The 14,092-nt window shown below is 34.4% G+C and overlaps 1 protein-coding gene across 1 annotated transcript; it reads right to left on the bottom strand.

The window, feature by feature from the left end:
* Positions 1 to 393: 393 nt before the first annotated feature.
* On the bottom strand, positions 394 to 13,637 carry LOC145307332 (transmembrane protein 62-like). The gene is made up of 10 exons (XM_080149715.1): positions 13,515 to 13,637; positions 12,417 to 12,507; positions 10,803 to 10,918; positions 9,154 to 9,273; positions 7,814 to 7,891; positions 6,596 to 6,698; positions 3,424 to 3,496; positions 2,850 to 2,903; positions 2,294 to 2,342; positions 394 to 813 (listed from the first exon to the last, which is right to left on the bottom strand). The coding sequence occupies exons 3-10, from the start codon at positions 10,876 to 10,878 to the stop codon at positions 761 to 763; spliced, it is 606 nt and encodes a 201-aa protein (XP_080005841.1). The 5' UTR covers positions 10,879 to 10,918; positions 12,417 to 12,507; positions 13,515 to 13,637; the 3' UTR covers positions 394 to 760.
* Between the last annotated feature and the right edge of the window lie 455 nt (positions 13,638 to 14,092).

Below are 14,092 nucleotides of genomic sequence, written 5' to 3'. Positions count from 1 at the left end.
AGTAAATTGATGAAAAACTGCCTAATTACAGGTAAATGTTTAGGGAAAAACTTAAATTTTTATGACTTAATTATAGAGATGCTACGCTCATAACATTGTATTTTGTTGTCCTAGAAATCAGATCAATCGGGTGATTATATCACATAAAAGTTAGTTGTTAGAAATATACATGTTTAAAAAAGACGTACGGACATTCTGCTCAGATTAAAGAGTAGCTACGCTCTCTAAATCGTGCCTAACTACTAAAGGAATCACCATTCAAAGTTTTAAATCGATATGACAATTCTAACATGCTTAACAAAAAAGAGCTAATAGTTACGAATGGACAGACGGACTATTATAGAAAAGCTATTTTAAAAAGTTTAAAATACAATGCAAAAAATAACTATTATGTTGATTTTCAATACTTTATTTTTAAAGAACTAAATAAACACAAAAAACAATAAAAAAATTGTATAAACTAATTAAATACATGGATCTAAAGGGATAAGACAATGGCTGATAAATTGATGTACATCCCCATTAATAATACACAAAATTACCCCTTATGTAGATTACATTTAGTAGTTAAAACTAGGTACTCAACTTCATAAAAAAAACAATCAAAAGTCCCAAAAGTTGTTAAGCCAATAAATAAGGAAACCTTATTTTAAAACTTTGGGGACTAGTGTAATAAACAACCAATTGTCCCCTCTCTCTCTCTATAATGAAATACACTTAATGTAAATATCAATTTGACTAGATTTGTGCAGGTTCCAGGCTATTTTCTTGATTCATTTATCCAGTAGCTGACTAAACCGTTGCAAACGAAGCCTGAAAAAACAAATAAGGATTAGTTCCAGGGATTTTAAGGGATAAGACACTTTTTTGCCGGATACCAGATATCCGGCCGGCTTTATGGCCAATGACCGGATATCCGGCCGGATAACCGGACAACGGCCGGCTGATTTCTCATGCCGGATATCCGGAAAGTTTTAAAATCCAGCAAAACGGATATCCGGCCAACAGGATGCCGGAAATTCGGCATGAGAAATCAACCGGATATCCGGATAATTTTAATATACGGTATCCGGAAAACCGGTTATCCGGCCGAACCCTACAATGAACAATGTACAATCCCAATTATCTTAAACAAAATTATCCAGAGAGAGGGGACATTGGGTTGTTTATTACACTATTAGTCCCTTAAGGTTTATAATAACGTTTTCTTATTCGTTGGCTTGACAACTTTGGGGGACTATTAGTGAATTTTGATTGGTTGTTTAATTAAGTTGAGTGTTCAAACGTTTCAACTACCGATTATAATCTACAGAAGGGGTAATTTTGTGTATCATCATTGGGGATGTAAGTTAATTTATCGACCATCGTCTTATCCCTTTAGATCACTGAAAATTAACCCTTTTTAAAAGGATAAAATAAAAGATTTTAAATAAAGCTCTCAAAGAGATTTTACACAACAGACAAAGTGAGTTTAACAGTATAATTATTTATCTCATAGTATTATAGACAGCTTTCTGCCGATATTAGATGAAAAATTAAACGAATAAAATCAGATTTTGTTAACCCAGAAGAGGCCTATATCTTTTATGGTAGAAAATCAGGTTTTCCCTAAAACCTTTCATACGGACATTTAAAATCATAGAGTAGCTTTGCTTTAAAAAAAAACTACATATATAACTTGAAAGAACGTGTCCTAACTTTTGTGATTTAAAAAAAAAAATAGCTAGTCGGTGCTTTTAGTAAGTAGTAGACGTAAAATGATCAATAGAACTTTGTTTCAAGGTACTAAAACGCAACAAAAAAAAATGCCATTATGAACAAAAATAGTAAGATCTTTAATTTGACACCTCACTTTTTAAATTCTGTTGAGTAATTATTGAAATCAAATACTTAATCAAAACTTTGAACTTTGGAAGCTCTTCACGAATGGGTTAAAACTTGTTTAATACATTAAAATCACAAAAGTTAGGACACGTTCTTTACTTAGTTTTGTTAATTAACCCTCCTTTCTTTAAATGTGTTTTTTTTTGGGGGGGGGGTGATATTTTAGCCCCCCCCCCCAAGTATTATATACAGCTTTCTGCGAATATAAAATGTAAATCATAAGATTAATACCAGATTTTGTTATCACATGATTTTAATCTAATAATTCTACATTTTTATATGTATTCGTAGAAAACTGGTTTTCATACAATGCTAGACATATTTCTTCAGTATGGCTGAGAACCGGTTCCAATCCACCGGATGTTAATCGGTTTCGAAGTGATACGAGAAACTGATTTAGATAGAATACCTGCTAGAATCATTGATATCTCCATAGGCGCTATCAATAGACAAATCTCCTAAATTACATAAAATATATATCTATAATACAAAAAAGCTTGATGTCTGTCCGTCCGTCTGTCTGTCTGTCTGTCTGTCTGTCTGTCCGTCCGTCCGTCCGTCCGTCCGTCCGTCCGTCTGTCCGTCTGTCCGTCCGTCCGTCCCTTAAGATCTCAGTAACCATCGAACCGATTGGATTCTATTCTTCAGGGAATATATCTACTGGTCCTGTGGTGGTTTGAAGCTATTTTCTTGGGTGGTGGGACATCCATAACCCCCCCAAAAAAGCAAGAAAATCCCCCTCAATTTTTAAAAATTTATAGACATACAGACATTCATACAGACATACAGACAGACATACAGACAGACAGACATAAAAACAGACTTAGAGACAGACATACATACAGACATAGAGACAGACATACAAACAGACATATAGACAGACAAACAGACAGACAGACATACAGACATATAGACAGACATAAAGACAGACATACAGACATAGAGACAGACGGAAAAAAAATTACCTTAAAAATTCCAAGTTTTGAAGGGAAAAAATAGAGAACGACTAACAACACCGCCTATAACAAAATAAATAAAAGTGTTAGGATATTTGTCTGTGATTTAGCGAACCACTGGACCGATATGTGTTATCCATAGACACACCCACACACACACTCTCACACACACACACACACAACCACACTCACACACACACACATACAAAAACACACACACAAACACACACACCTGAGAGCTAAGAACTAGAGTAACAGGAATATTTGAAACTGCCAGTAGAAACTTCCCTCTAGCACACACACACACACACACCACACACCACACACACACACACACACCTACCTGTGAGCTGAGAACTAGAGTTACAGGAATATTTGAAACTGCCAGTAGAAACTTCCCTCTAGCACACACACACACACACACACACACTCACACACACACAAACACACACACACACACACACAAACACACACACCTACCTGTGAGCTGAGAACTAGAGTAACAGGAATATTTGAAACTGCCAGCAGAAACTTCCCTCTAGCACACACACACACACACACACACACACACACACACACACACCTGTGAGCTGAGAACTAGAGTAACAGGAATATTTGAAACTGCCAGTAGAAACTTCCCTCTGGAACCTTCCAACCTAGAAATAATTAATCAGTATTAGTTCAGGGAGGGATGGAACATTGGACTGTTTATTACACCATTCCCCTTATAATAAGGATTCTCATTCGGTTTCTTGACAACTGTGGGGACTTACACTTTATTTTGATTGGTTGGTTAATTAAATTTAGTTTACAATCGTTTCAACCACTAATTGTAATCTACAGAAGGGGTGATTTTGTGAACCATCACTGGGGATGTACATAAATTCATCGGCCATTGTCTTATCCCTTTAGATCCCTGGGATTAATTGCGTGAAAATTTCACAGGTACCCAAAGTTTTATAACCACATTATCTTATTTGTCAGCACAAAAACTTTTATTGAATTTTTATTGGTTGGTTTCAGTAGTAATGATCAAACTTTTCAACCATTAATCCCAATTAATGAACTGCAACCAAATACAAGAAAACATGAATTTAAAGTTAGACGGGTTCTTAACTTGTTTAATACACAAATATCACAGTAGAGTTTATTTCTATGAAATGAGTTATTAAATAAAACAAAAAGGTTATGTTAGCAAATGATTTCTCAAATAAAATTATAAAACGTTTTTTCATTTAATTTCACCTATTTTATTGTTTTGATTTTGTTTAACTTTCAAAATCTTCCAAAAAAATAAGAAAAATCTTTGAATTATTGGTCAATTTAAGTTCAAAGATTTTTTTTCATTGTAAAAATTAATTTTTAAAAAAATGTTCCAAATCAAATAAAAAAATCTTTGAAATATTGGTCAATTTAAGTTAAAAGATTTTCTTTCATTGTAAAAATTAATTTCATTCAATCAAGATGGCGTCAATACATGTAAAATAATATTTTCAAAACAAAAAAATCAAACTTAAATATCTTTTTTCACAGATTGAATTTCAAAAATCGGACTGACAGTTTTTCCAAAGTTGGTAAAATCTATCAAATGGAAAAGATTTGAAACAGATATATTATTTCTTTACACTAGAACATATTTTTTCTCATGTTTTTTCCCACGGTCAGATATTTTTCCCACAATTCAAAAAAATGAAATTAAATGAAAATTATAAATTATAAATGAAAAAAGCTAAATAAATGAATTAATATTTACTTGAACCAAATATCACGTTTTTTTGCAATCGAATGATATTTTTTTTCAAAAATATAATTGTTAAAACCAGCCAAATTAATTTTATTCAATGGACACAATTTTTTTGGTCTGCTAGAAATTTTTATTTTATATTTGTCTGCTAGGATCATAACAAATTCAAAGGTAATTGTGAACTAGTCCCCAAAGCCAAACAAACACTTTATGTGAGTCCCAAAGGTTTGAAATCCTGAAAATATTGAATATTCATTGTCCCATTCCTAGATCCATGTATATTACCTCCATTTAAATTTATATAGCAGAGTCTAGAAAATATATTGTGAACTGGGCATATTAATTCTTTATTGCTATAGATGGTAGGCAGATGGACTAGATAAGACTCTAGGGGCTAGGTGTCGCTTCGGGTACTAGACCTCCACTCACCTTGAAACATACATGCAATACTTATGATTGCGTTGTAAAGCGTCCATTCACCCATCAGACAACCAACTCTCTGAGATGCACGACCTTTGTCTGAGAAGTCCCAACTGTGCATGGTAGCGAGTTGCGCCTGTTTTGGGCCAAGGCATTCCCCCCACTCTAACTATTTACGTCGCGCATCTGACATAGTAGCAGTGGGAACCATTTTTAACGTCTTTAGTTATGACGCGGTGTCGGAACGAGATTCGAACCTATCACCTTCCCGACGACGAACGGATGCGCTACGTGTTGAGCCACGGTCGCGGGTATATATACCTCCATTTAAATTTGTATAGCAGAGTCTTGAAAATATATTACCTCCATTTAAATTTGTATAGCAGAGTCTAGAAACTCCATTTGAATTTGTATAACAGAGTCTAGAAAATATATTACCTCCATTTAGATATGTAGAGCAGAGTCTAGAATAGTTATTTCTTTCATCGTATTATAAACAGCTTTCTGCGGATATAGAATGTACAATTATATGATTAAAACCAGATTCTTTAGCCCCGAGGTGCCGTAGAAAGCTGGATATAATACGATGCTAGACATTGTTTTTTTCGTATGGATGTGAACCGGTTCCTATCCACCGGATTCGAATGAATACAAGAAAATATATTACCTCCATTTAAATTTATATAGCAGAGTCTAGAAAATATATAACCTCCATTTAAATTTGTATAGCAGAGTCTAGAAAATACATTACCTCCATTTAAATTTGTATAGCAGAGACTAGAAAATATATTACCTCCATTTAAATTTGTATAGCAGAGACTAGAAAATATATTACCTCCATTTAAATTTGTACAGCAGAGTCTAGAAAATATATTACCTCCATTTAAATTTGTATAGCAGAGACTAGAAAATATATTACCTCCATTTAAATTTGTACAGTAGAGTCTAGAAAATATATTACCTCCATTTAAATTTGTACAGCAGAGTCTTGAAAATATATTACCTCCATTTAAATTTGTATAACAGAGTCAAGAAAATATATTACCTCCATTAAGATTTGTATAGCAGAGTCTAGAAAATATATTACCTCCAATTAGATTTGTAGAGCAGAGTCCAGAAAATATATTACCTCCATTTTAATTTGTATAAGTGAGTCTAGAAAATATATCACCTCCATTTAAATTTGTACAGCAGAGTCTTGAAAATATATTACATCCATTTAAATTTGTATAACAGAGTCAAGAAAATACATTACCTCCATTAAGATTTGTATAGCAGAGTCTAGAAAATATATTACCTCCATTAAGATTTGTATAGCAGAGTCTAGAAAATATATTACCTCCAATTAGATTTGTAGAGCAGAGTCCAGAAAATATATTACCTCCATTTTAATTTGTATAAGTGAGTCTAGAAAATATATCACCTCCATTTAAATTTGTACAACAGAGTCTTGAAAATATATTACATCCATTTAAATTTGTATAACAGAGTCAAGAAAATATATTACCTCCATTAAGATTTGTATAGCAGAGTCTAGAAAATATATTACCTCCATTTAAATTTGTATAAGTGAGTCTAGAAAATATATTACCTCCATTTAAATTTGTACAGCAGAGTCCAGAAAAGTGGAGTATGAAAAAAATAAAGATGAACAAAACTTGTCACATAATTATAGAAGCTTGGCAACATTTGACCTAAACATAAATATCTTGTTAGTTACGGATATCCGCTGGATTAGAACCGGTTCTCAGTCATACTATCCGCATAATGTCCGCGGAAAGCTGTCTATGATACGATGATATAAATATCATAAATGTCTCTGTGTCTATCTAAGTGTCTGCAGAGAGAGAGGGGACAATAGGCTGTTTATTAGATTAACCCCCAAAGTCTTATAACAACGTTTTCTTATTTGTAAGCTTGACAACCTTTTATTGAATTTCAATTAGTTGGTTCATTGAATTGAGTGTCCAAACGTTTCAACCACTAATTGTAATCTACAGAAGGGGTAATTTTGTGTATCATTATTATGGATGTACATCAATTTTTCGGACAATATCTTATCCCTTTAGATCCCTGAGATGTTTGAGTGTACTGAAGGATCTCACTAACTGCTCAATAAATATGGTTCTAGTTTACTGGGAAGCTTTTTATAGGTCCAAAGTTTGGAAAATATATAACTATTTTGGGGGGAAGGGTAACATTAGAATAAATGACCCCCTAATTTTTCGTCTACTTTATCTTTTTAAAAATAAAACTAAAAATTGGGAATGGAGGGGGGGGGGGAGGTTAACCGATTCCCCAACTCCAGTGCCCCTAGAGGCCTCTAAGGGCGTAATGGATGTTTATCTGTATGTTTGTTTTACAGTGAAGCTTCTTAAATTACCGTTAACAATGGTGCTCCAAGGTAGAATAATTCCTTTATGCCTATTATACACACACACACACACACATACACATTACACACATACACACACACACACAAACACACACACACACACCCACACAAACACACACTTACCGTTAACAACGGTGGTCCAAGGTAGAATAATTCCTCTATGCCTGTTACATACACCCACACACATACACTTACACACACACCCACCCACACACACACACCCACACAAACATACAAATTACACACATATACACACACACAGAAATACAAATCCGCACACACACACACAACAACACACACCCACACACACACACACACACAATCACACACACCCCCACTCACACATACACAAACAAACACACTTACCCACACACAAACACACTTAAACAATCACACACACACACACACACTTACCGTTAACAACGGTGGTCCAAGGAAGAATAATTCCTCTATGGCCGCTTAGGATTTCACCAACATACCAGGGACCAAAACCTGAAAAATGATTATGCTGGTACCCAAAGTTTTATTTTTCGTGATATGTTATTAAGCTTACAAGCTTTGGAAAAAACAGTCACTTTTGTGGCAACGCCTCTTAAGGGGTGTTTCCTTGTATTTTCACAGTAGCTTTTGATGGGTTATTTTAAGTTAAGTTAGGTTAGGTGATTGCCCCGCAGGGTTAGATCCTCCAATATGGGACAGAAATAGGTGAAAAGCTTCTGTGAAAATACGACGAAACGCCCCTTAAGAGGCGCAGTTACGAAAGGGACTACACCCAATTTAAAAGGAAAAGGTCTACTTCATCATTCCGAAAAATATTTTAAGTAATAAACAAGGATGACACCCATAAAAGTAAAAAAATTTAATTTTGAAAAATTTTTGAAAGTTGAAAAAAAAGAGGACCATGCCGATTTTTCTTGGGAGGTTAGTGGTACCCTCCCCCAAAATAGTAAAAAACCTTAAATGACCATTGAGAAGCTACCCTTTAAAGGAGAACCATATCAGTTCAGAGACAAACAGACAGGAAAACAGACAGACAAACAGATAGAAAGAAAGATAAACAGACAGACCGACAGACAAATAAAAGACAGACAGACAAACAGACAAACAAACAAACAGACAAACAAACAAACAGATAATCAAACAGACAGACAAACACACAGACAAACACACAGACAAATAGACATAAAAACAGACAGAAAAACAGACATACAAACAGACAGAAAAACACACAGACAAACACACAGACAAATAGACAGACAAACAGATAGATAGACATACAGACAGACAAACAAACAGACAGGCAAACACAGAGATAGACAAACAAACAGACAGATAAACAGACAGACAAACAGACAAACACACAGACAGACAAACAGACAGACAGAAAAACAGACAGACAAACAGACAGACATACAAACAGATAAACAGACAGACAGGCAAACAGCGAGACAGACAGACAGAGAGAGACAAACAAAAAAACAAACAAACAGACAAACAGACAGACAGACTGACAAACAGACAGACAGACAGACAAACAGACATACAAACAGATAAACTGACAGACAGGCAAACAGAGAGACAGACAAACAGACAGATAAACAGACAACCAAACAACCAGAAAACCAGACAGACAAACAGACAGACAAACAGACAGACAAACAGACAGACAAACAGACAGACAAACAGACAGACAAACAGACAGACAAACAGACAGACAAACAAACAGACATACATCCTGTTACTTTATTACCTACCTATCCAGACAGCCATAGAAAGATAGAGAAAATAGAATGGAGAAAATGTTGCCAGCTCTGCCATCTTGTCACTGGTTGTCAGGCTGAAGACTGGCCGCAGGGCTCCAGGTACGGTTCTGGCTAAATAGATAGATATCCACTGGATTAAAACCGGTTCTAAGGCATATTATCCGCGGACAGCTGTCTATAATACGATCCTATAAATTCTTAGGCTGAAGGCATTCCGCAAGGCTCCAGGTACGGTTCTGGCTAAATAGATAGATATCCGCTGGATTAGAACAGGTTCTCAGTCCATACTATCCGCATATTTTCCACGGAAAGCTGTCTATTACACGATCCTATAAATTGTTAGACTGAATGCGTTTTGCAGGGCTCCAGGTAAATGATAAATTGTTGTAATTGTACGTCGCCAATGATAATACACTAAATTATCCCTTCTGTAGCGTAAAATTAGTGGTTGAAACGTTATAACACATAACGTAATAAACCAACAAATCAAAATCGAAGTCCCCAAAGTTGTTAAGCCAACGAATAAAAACGTGATTAAAAATCTTTGGGGACAAGTGTAATAAACAGCCCATTGTCCTCTCTCTGAATGATTGTCTAGTACTAGTAGTTGCAGAGAGTTGCAGTTGACTGTAAATTACACTGGTACCCAAAGTTTTTAAATCATATTATATTATTCGTTGGCTTAAAACTTTGGGTACCTTTACTGAATTTTAAATAGAAAGTACCAAACTATTACTGACCAAATTTTTCAACAAAAAGCAAAATCTACAGAAGGAATTATTGTGTCAATTGTCATTTGTGGTGAATATCAATTTAACATACATTGTCTTATCCCTTAGGATTCCTTAGTAGTTGGCTTTTAAAATCCTGGGAAGGTTTGTATATTTGGGGGAAGTTACCACCACCTAGAGAGAGAGAGGGGACAACGGGCTGTTTATTACACTAGTCCCCAAAGTTTTATAATAAAGTTTTCTTATTCGTTGGCTTTCCAACTTTGGGTACTTAAGTGAATTTTGATTTGTTTGATCATTAAGTGGGTTTTCAAACGTTTCAACCACTAATTTTAATCTACTGAAAGGGTAATTTTGTGTATCATCATTGGGGATGTACATTTGATTATCGGCCATTGTCTTATCCCTTTAGATCCCTGAATAACATAACTAACCTATATTAATAGGAATAAAATCAAAAGTCCCCAAAGTTATTAAGACAACCTTTAAGAAAACGTTATTATTAAACTTTGGGGACTAGTGTAAAAACAGGCTAATGTCCCATATATATTATTATCCCATATATATTATTTGTTATCTTAAAAACTATGGGTGCTGAATTTTAAGCGGATACTAAAGCGGATTTTTTACTAGCAAATACTAGATGCCTCTAGGGGCACTTAATAATAAAGTCTCTAAAGGGATACGACAATGGCCGATAAATTGATGTACATCCCCGATGATAATACACAAAATTATCCCTTCTGTAGATTATGATTAGTGGTTGAAACGTTTAGACACTTAACTTAATAAACCAACCAATAAAAATTCAATAAGTCAAGTCCTAAAAGTTTAAACGTTATTATAAAACTTTGGGGACTAGTGCCCCAAGAGGCCTCTAGGGGGCACTTAATAATAAAAATAACTAACCTGTAATAATAGGAAGTGTTGAGACAAGAATGGAGGCAATCCATAGAATTTGGAGCAGTGAAGTAAAATTTGTCATCAGTATAAACCTTGCATAAAAGCTGAACTCGGGCTCTATTCTAAACAAGAACTTTGGGTACTAGTGTAATTATAAACAAGAACTTTGGGTACCAGTGTAATTATAAACAAGAACTTTGGGTACCAGTGTAATTATAAACAAGAACTTTGGGTACCAGTGAAATTATAAACAAGAACTTTGGGTACCAGTGTAATTATAAACAAGAACTTTGGGTACCAGTGTAATTCTAAACAAGAACTTTGGGTACCAGTGTAATTATAAACAAGAACTTTGGGTACCAGTGTAATTATAAACAAGAACTTTGGGTACCAGTGTAATTATAAACAAGAACTTTGGGTACCAGTGTAATTATAAACATAACTTTGGGTACCAGTGTAATTATAAACAAGAACTTTGGGTACCAGTGTAATTATAAACATAACTTTGGGTACCAGTGTAATTATAAACAAGAACTTTGGGTACCAGTGTAATTATAAACAGAACTTTGGGTACCAGTGTAATTATAAACAAGAACTTTGGGTACCATTGTAATTCTAAACAAGAACTTTGGGTACCAGTGTAATTCTAAACAAGAACTTTGGGTACCAGTGTAATTTACTTTCCAATGTCCCCTCCCTCCATGCAAAATATTATCTACTTAACAAGGATGACAACATCCATAAAAGTGAGGCTCTAAAAATAAGTCGGTAGGACAAACGAAAATTAATACATGTAAAGTACTTATTTACAAGTCTAAACATAGTTTGAGTATAGTCCCTTTAGTGACAACGCCTCTTAAGGGGCGTTTCGTCGTACTTTAACAGTAGCTTTTCCCCTATTTCTAGCCCCTGCTGAGGGCTCTAACAATGCGGAGCCAATTGCCTAACCCAACTTAAACTAACCTAACCTAAAATAAAATATCAAAAGCTACTGTGAATATACAACAAAACGCGCCTTAAGGTGGTTGCCACGAAAGGGACTATTCCCAAATCTGAAGCTCAAATACGTTTAAGTTCAAGTTTAAGGACATAATTGCACTTTTAAAACATAGTCATAAAGATGCTTCGCTTGAAATAATGTATATTGTTGTCCTAGGAATCACAGTTCCAACAAGTGACAATATTCATAAAAGCAAATTCTCTATAGTTAGAAGGAAGGACAAACGAACAATAACTCTGGTAGAGTGTCAGAACTTAATAAGCAGAACATTAATTTCTAAGTCTAAACGAATTTGTACATAAATTTGTTGCAAAATTGTTCAAATATAGGATACAGTAAAAGGACATTCTTTTATGTTTTTGGATTTGATTATAGAGTTGCCTCGCTTATAGTACTTTACCTTGCTGTCCTAAAAATCATTATTCAAAAAATCAGATGAATAAGATAATTAAATCATATCATACAAAAAAAGTTTAAAATCTGCATGTTTAAAATGGACGTACAGACATTTTGGTAACGATTATAGAGTTGTTGCGCTTTCTAATTCGTACCTAACTGTTAGAGGAATCATCATGCAAAGTTTGACATCGTTAGGACAATTCAAACAAAGAAAATCCTACTTTGAAAATTGTGTCTGAAATGGCTGGAGGATTAGTTGCTGGTTACCAGCATTATCCAAAACATTAACTCGGATTTCGTGCCTCAAATCATCTGAAATAATAATCATCAATAGTTTGGGTACCATTACAAAAAAGTTTGGGTACCATTATAATTAAAGAGGTTGGGTTCTATCAGAATTATATAAGTTTGGATACTATTATAAGGGGGGGGGGGGGGAGTTCTGACACATTTGCGTAAACGGTGAGTATAGGCTTCATCTTTGGACTGAGAGGATAGGTTATTAGGGATAAAATCATTCTTATATGATGAATTTCCCCCAGATTTAAGATTTTTTGGATAGGCCTCCAGGTGCCGGAGCTCCAGGCCTCCAGGTGGTCTCTGTACAGGTAAAAATGAAAAATATTTTTTTTTTTTTTTTAAGTTACAGGTCAACTTATAAAACAAAATATGCATCTTTTTTAATATTATTTACATATTTGAAGAAAAAATATGCATATTTTGTTTTATAAGTTGATTTTTAACTTTGAAAATTTTTATTTTTTTTATTTTTACCTGTACAGAGACCACCTGGAAGCCTGGAGCTCCGGAACCTGGAGGCATATCCAAAAAATCTTAAATCTGGGGGAAATTCATCATATAAGAATGATTTTATCCCTAATAACCTATCCTCTCAGTCCAAAGATAAAGCCTATACTCACCGTTTACGCAAATGTGTCAGAACTTCCCCCCCCCTTATATACTAGCCAATAGCAGGATGATTTTAGAACGCCACCTCTAGTAATTATATAAGTTTGGGTACCATTATAATTATATAAGTTTGGATACTATTATAATTATATAAGTTTGGGTACCATTATAATTATATAAGTTTGGGTAACATTATAATTATATAAGTTTGGGTACCATTTTAAATATATAAGTTTGGGTACCATTATAATTATATAAGTTTGGATATCATTCGAATTACATATGTTTGGGTACCATTCTAATAATAATATAAGTTTGGGTACCATTCTAACTATATAAGTTTAAGACCATTCACATTACATAAGTGTAATAAACAGTCCCCTCTCTCTCTCTGGGTTTAATTGTCATACCTGCATAGCGACTTGGAGACCATTTCAGAGTGAAAAGATTGGAGATATTGGGATGGTTTGTGGCTATTTCTTCAGTCACCCCATTGTCTAGGCTCACCAAAACTGATTTAATTCCAAATGGACTAAAAGTTCGTTCAAGTCAATAATTTTATTTTCTGTTTGTCTGTATGCTTGACTGTTTGTCTGTCTTTATGACTGTTTATCTGTCTGTATGACTGTTTGTCAGTCTTTATGACAATTTGTCTTTCTGTATGTCCGTTTGTCTGTCTGTATGTCCGTTTGTCTGTCTGTATGTCCGTTTGTTTGTCTGTATATAGGTTTCTTTGTCTGTATGAGTGTTTGTCTGTCTGTATGACAGTTTGTCTATCTTTATTTTCTGTTTGTCTATCTTTATGACTGTTTGTCTGTCTGTATGTCAGTTTTTTTTGACTGTCTGCACGACTGTTTGTCTATCATCTATCTGTATGACTGTTTTTATTCTGTCTGTATGTCTGTTTGTCTGTCTGTATGATAAATTATCTGTCTGTATGTCTGTATGACTGTATGTATGATAGTTTGTCTGTCTTTATTTTCTGTTT

This window comes from Acartia tonsa, chromosome 15 (assembly GCF_053477335.1).
Source record: "Acartia tonsa isolate MP-2025a chromosome 15, ASM5347733v1, whole genome shotgun sequence".
Taxonomy (NCBI): Eukaryota; Metazoa; Arthropoda; class Copepoda; order Calanoida; family Acartiidae; genus Acartia; species Acartia tonsa.
This window is presented reverse-complemented; position numbering and strand designations above follow the sequence as displayed.

Excerpts from the sequence above, each read along its gene's own strand:
- LOC145307332 (XM_080149715.1), bottom strand. The coding sequence starts at position 10,878 with ATGACAAATTTTACTTCACTGCTCCAAATTCTATGGATTGCCTCCATT. Across the intron at positions 7,892-9,153 it reads TTCTATGGCTGTCTGGATAG|GTTTTGGTCCCTGGTATGTT; the intron begins GTAGGTAATAAA and ends ATCATTTTTCAG. Across the intron at positions 2,904-3,423 it reads CTCTAGTTCTCAGCTCACAG|GCGGTGTTGTTAGTCGTTCT; the intron begins GTGTGTGTGTGT and ends ATTTTGTTATAG.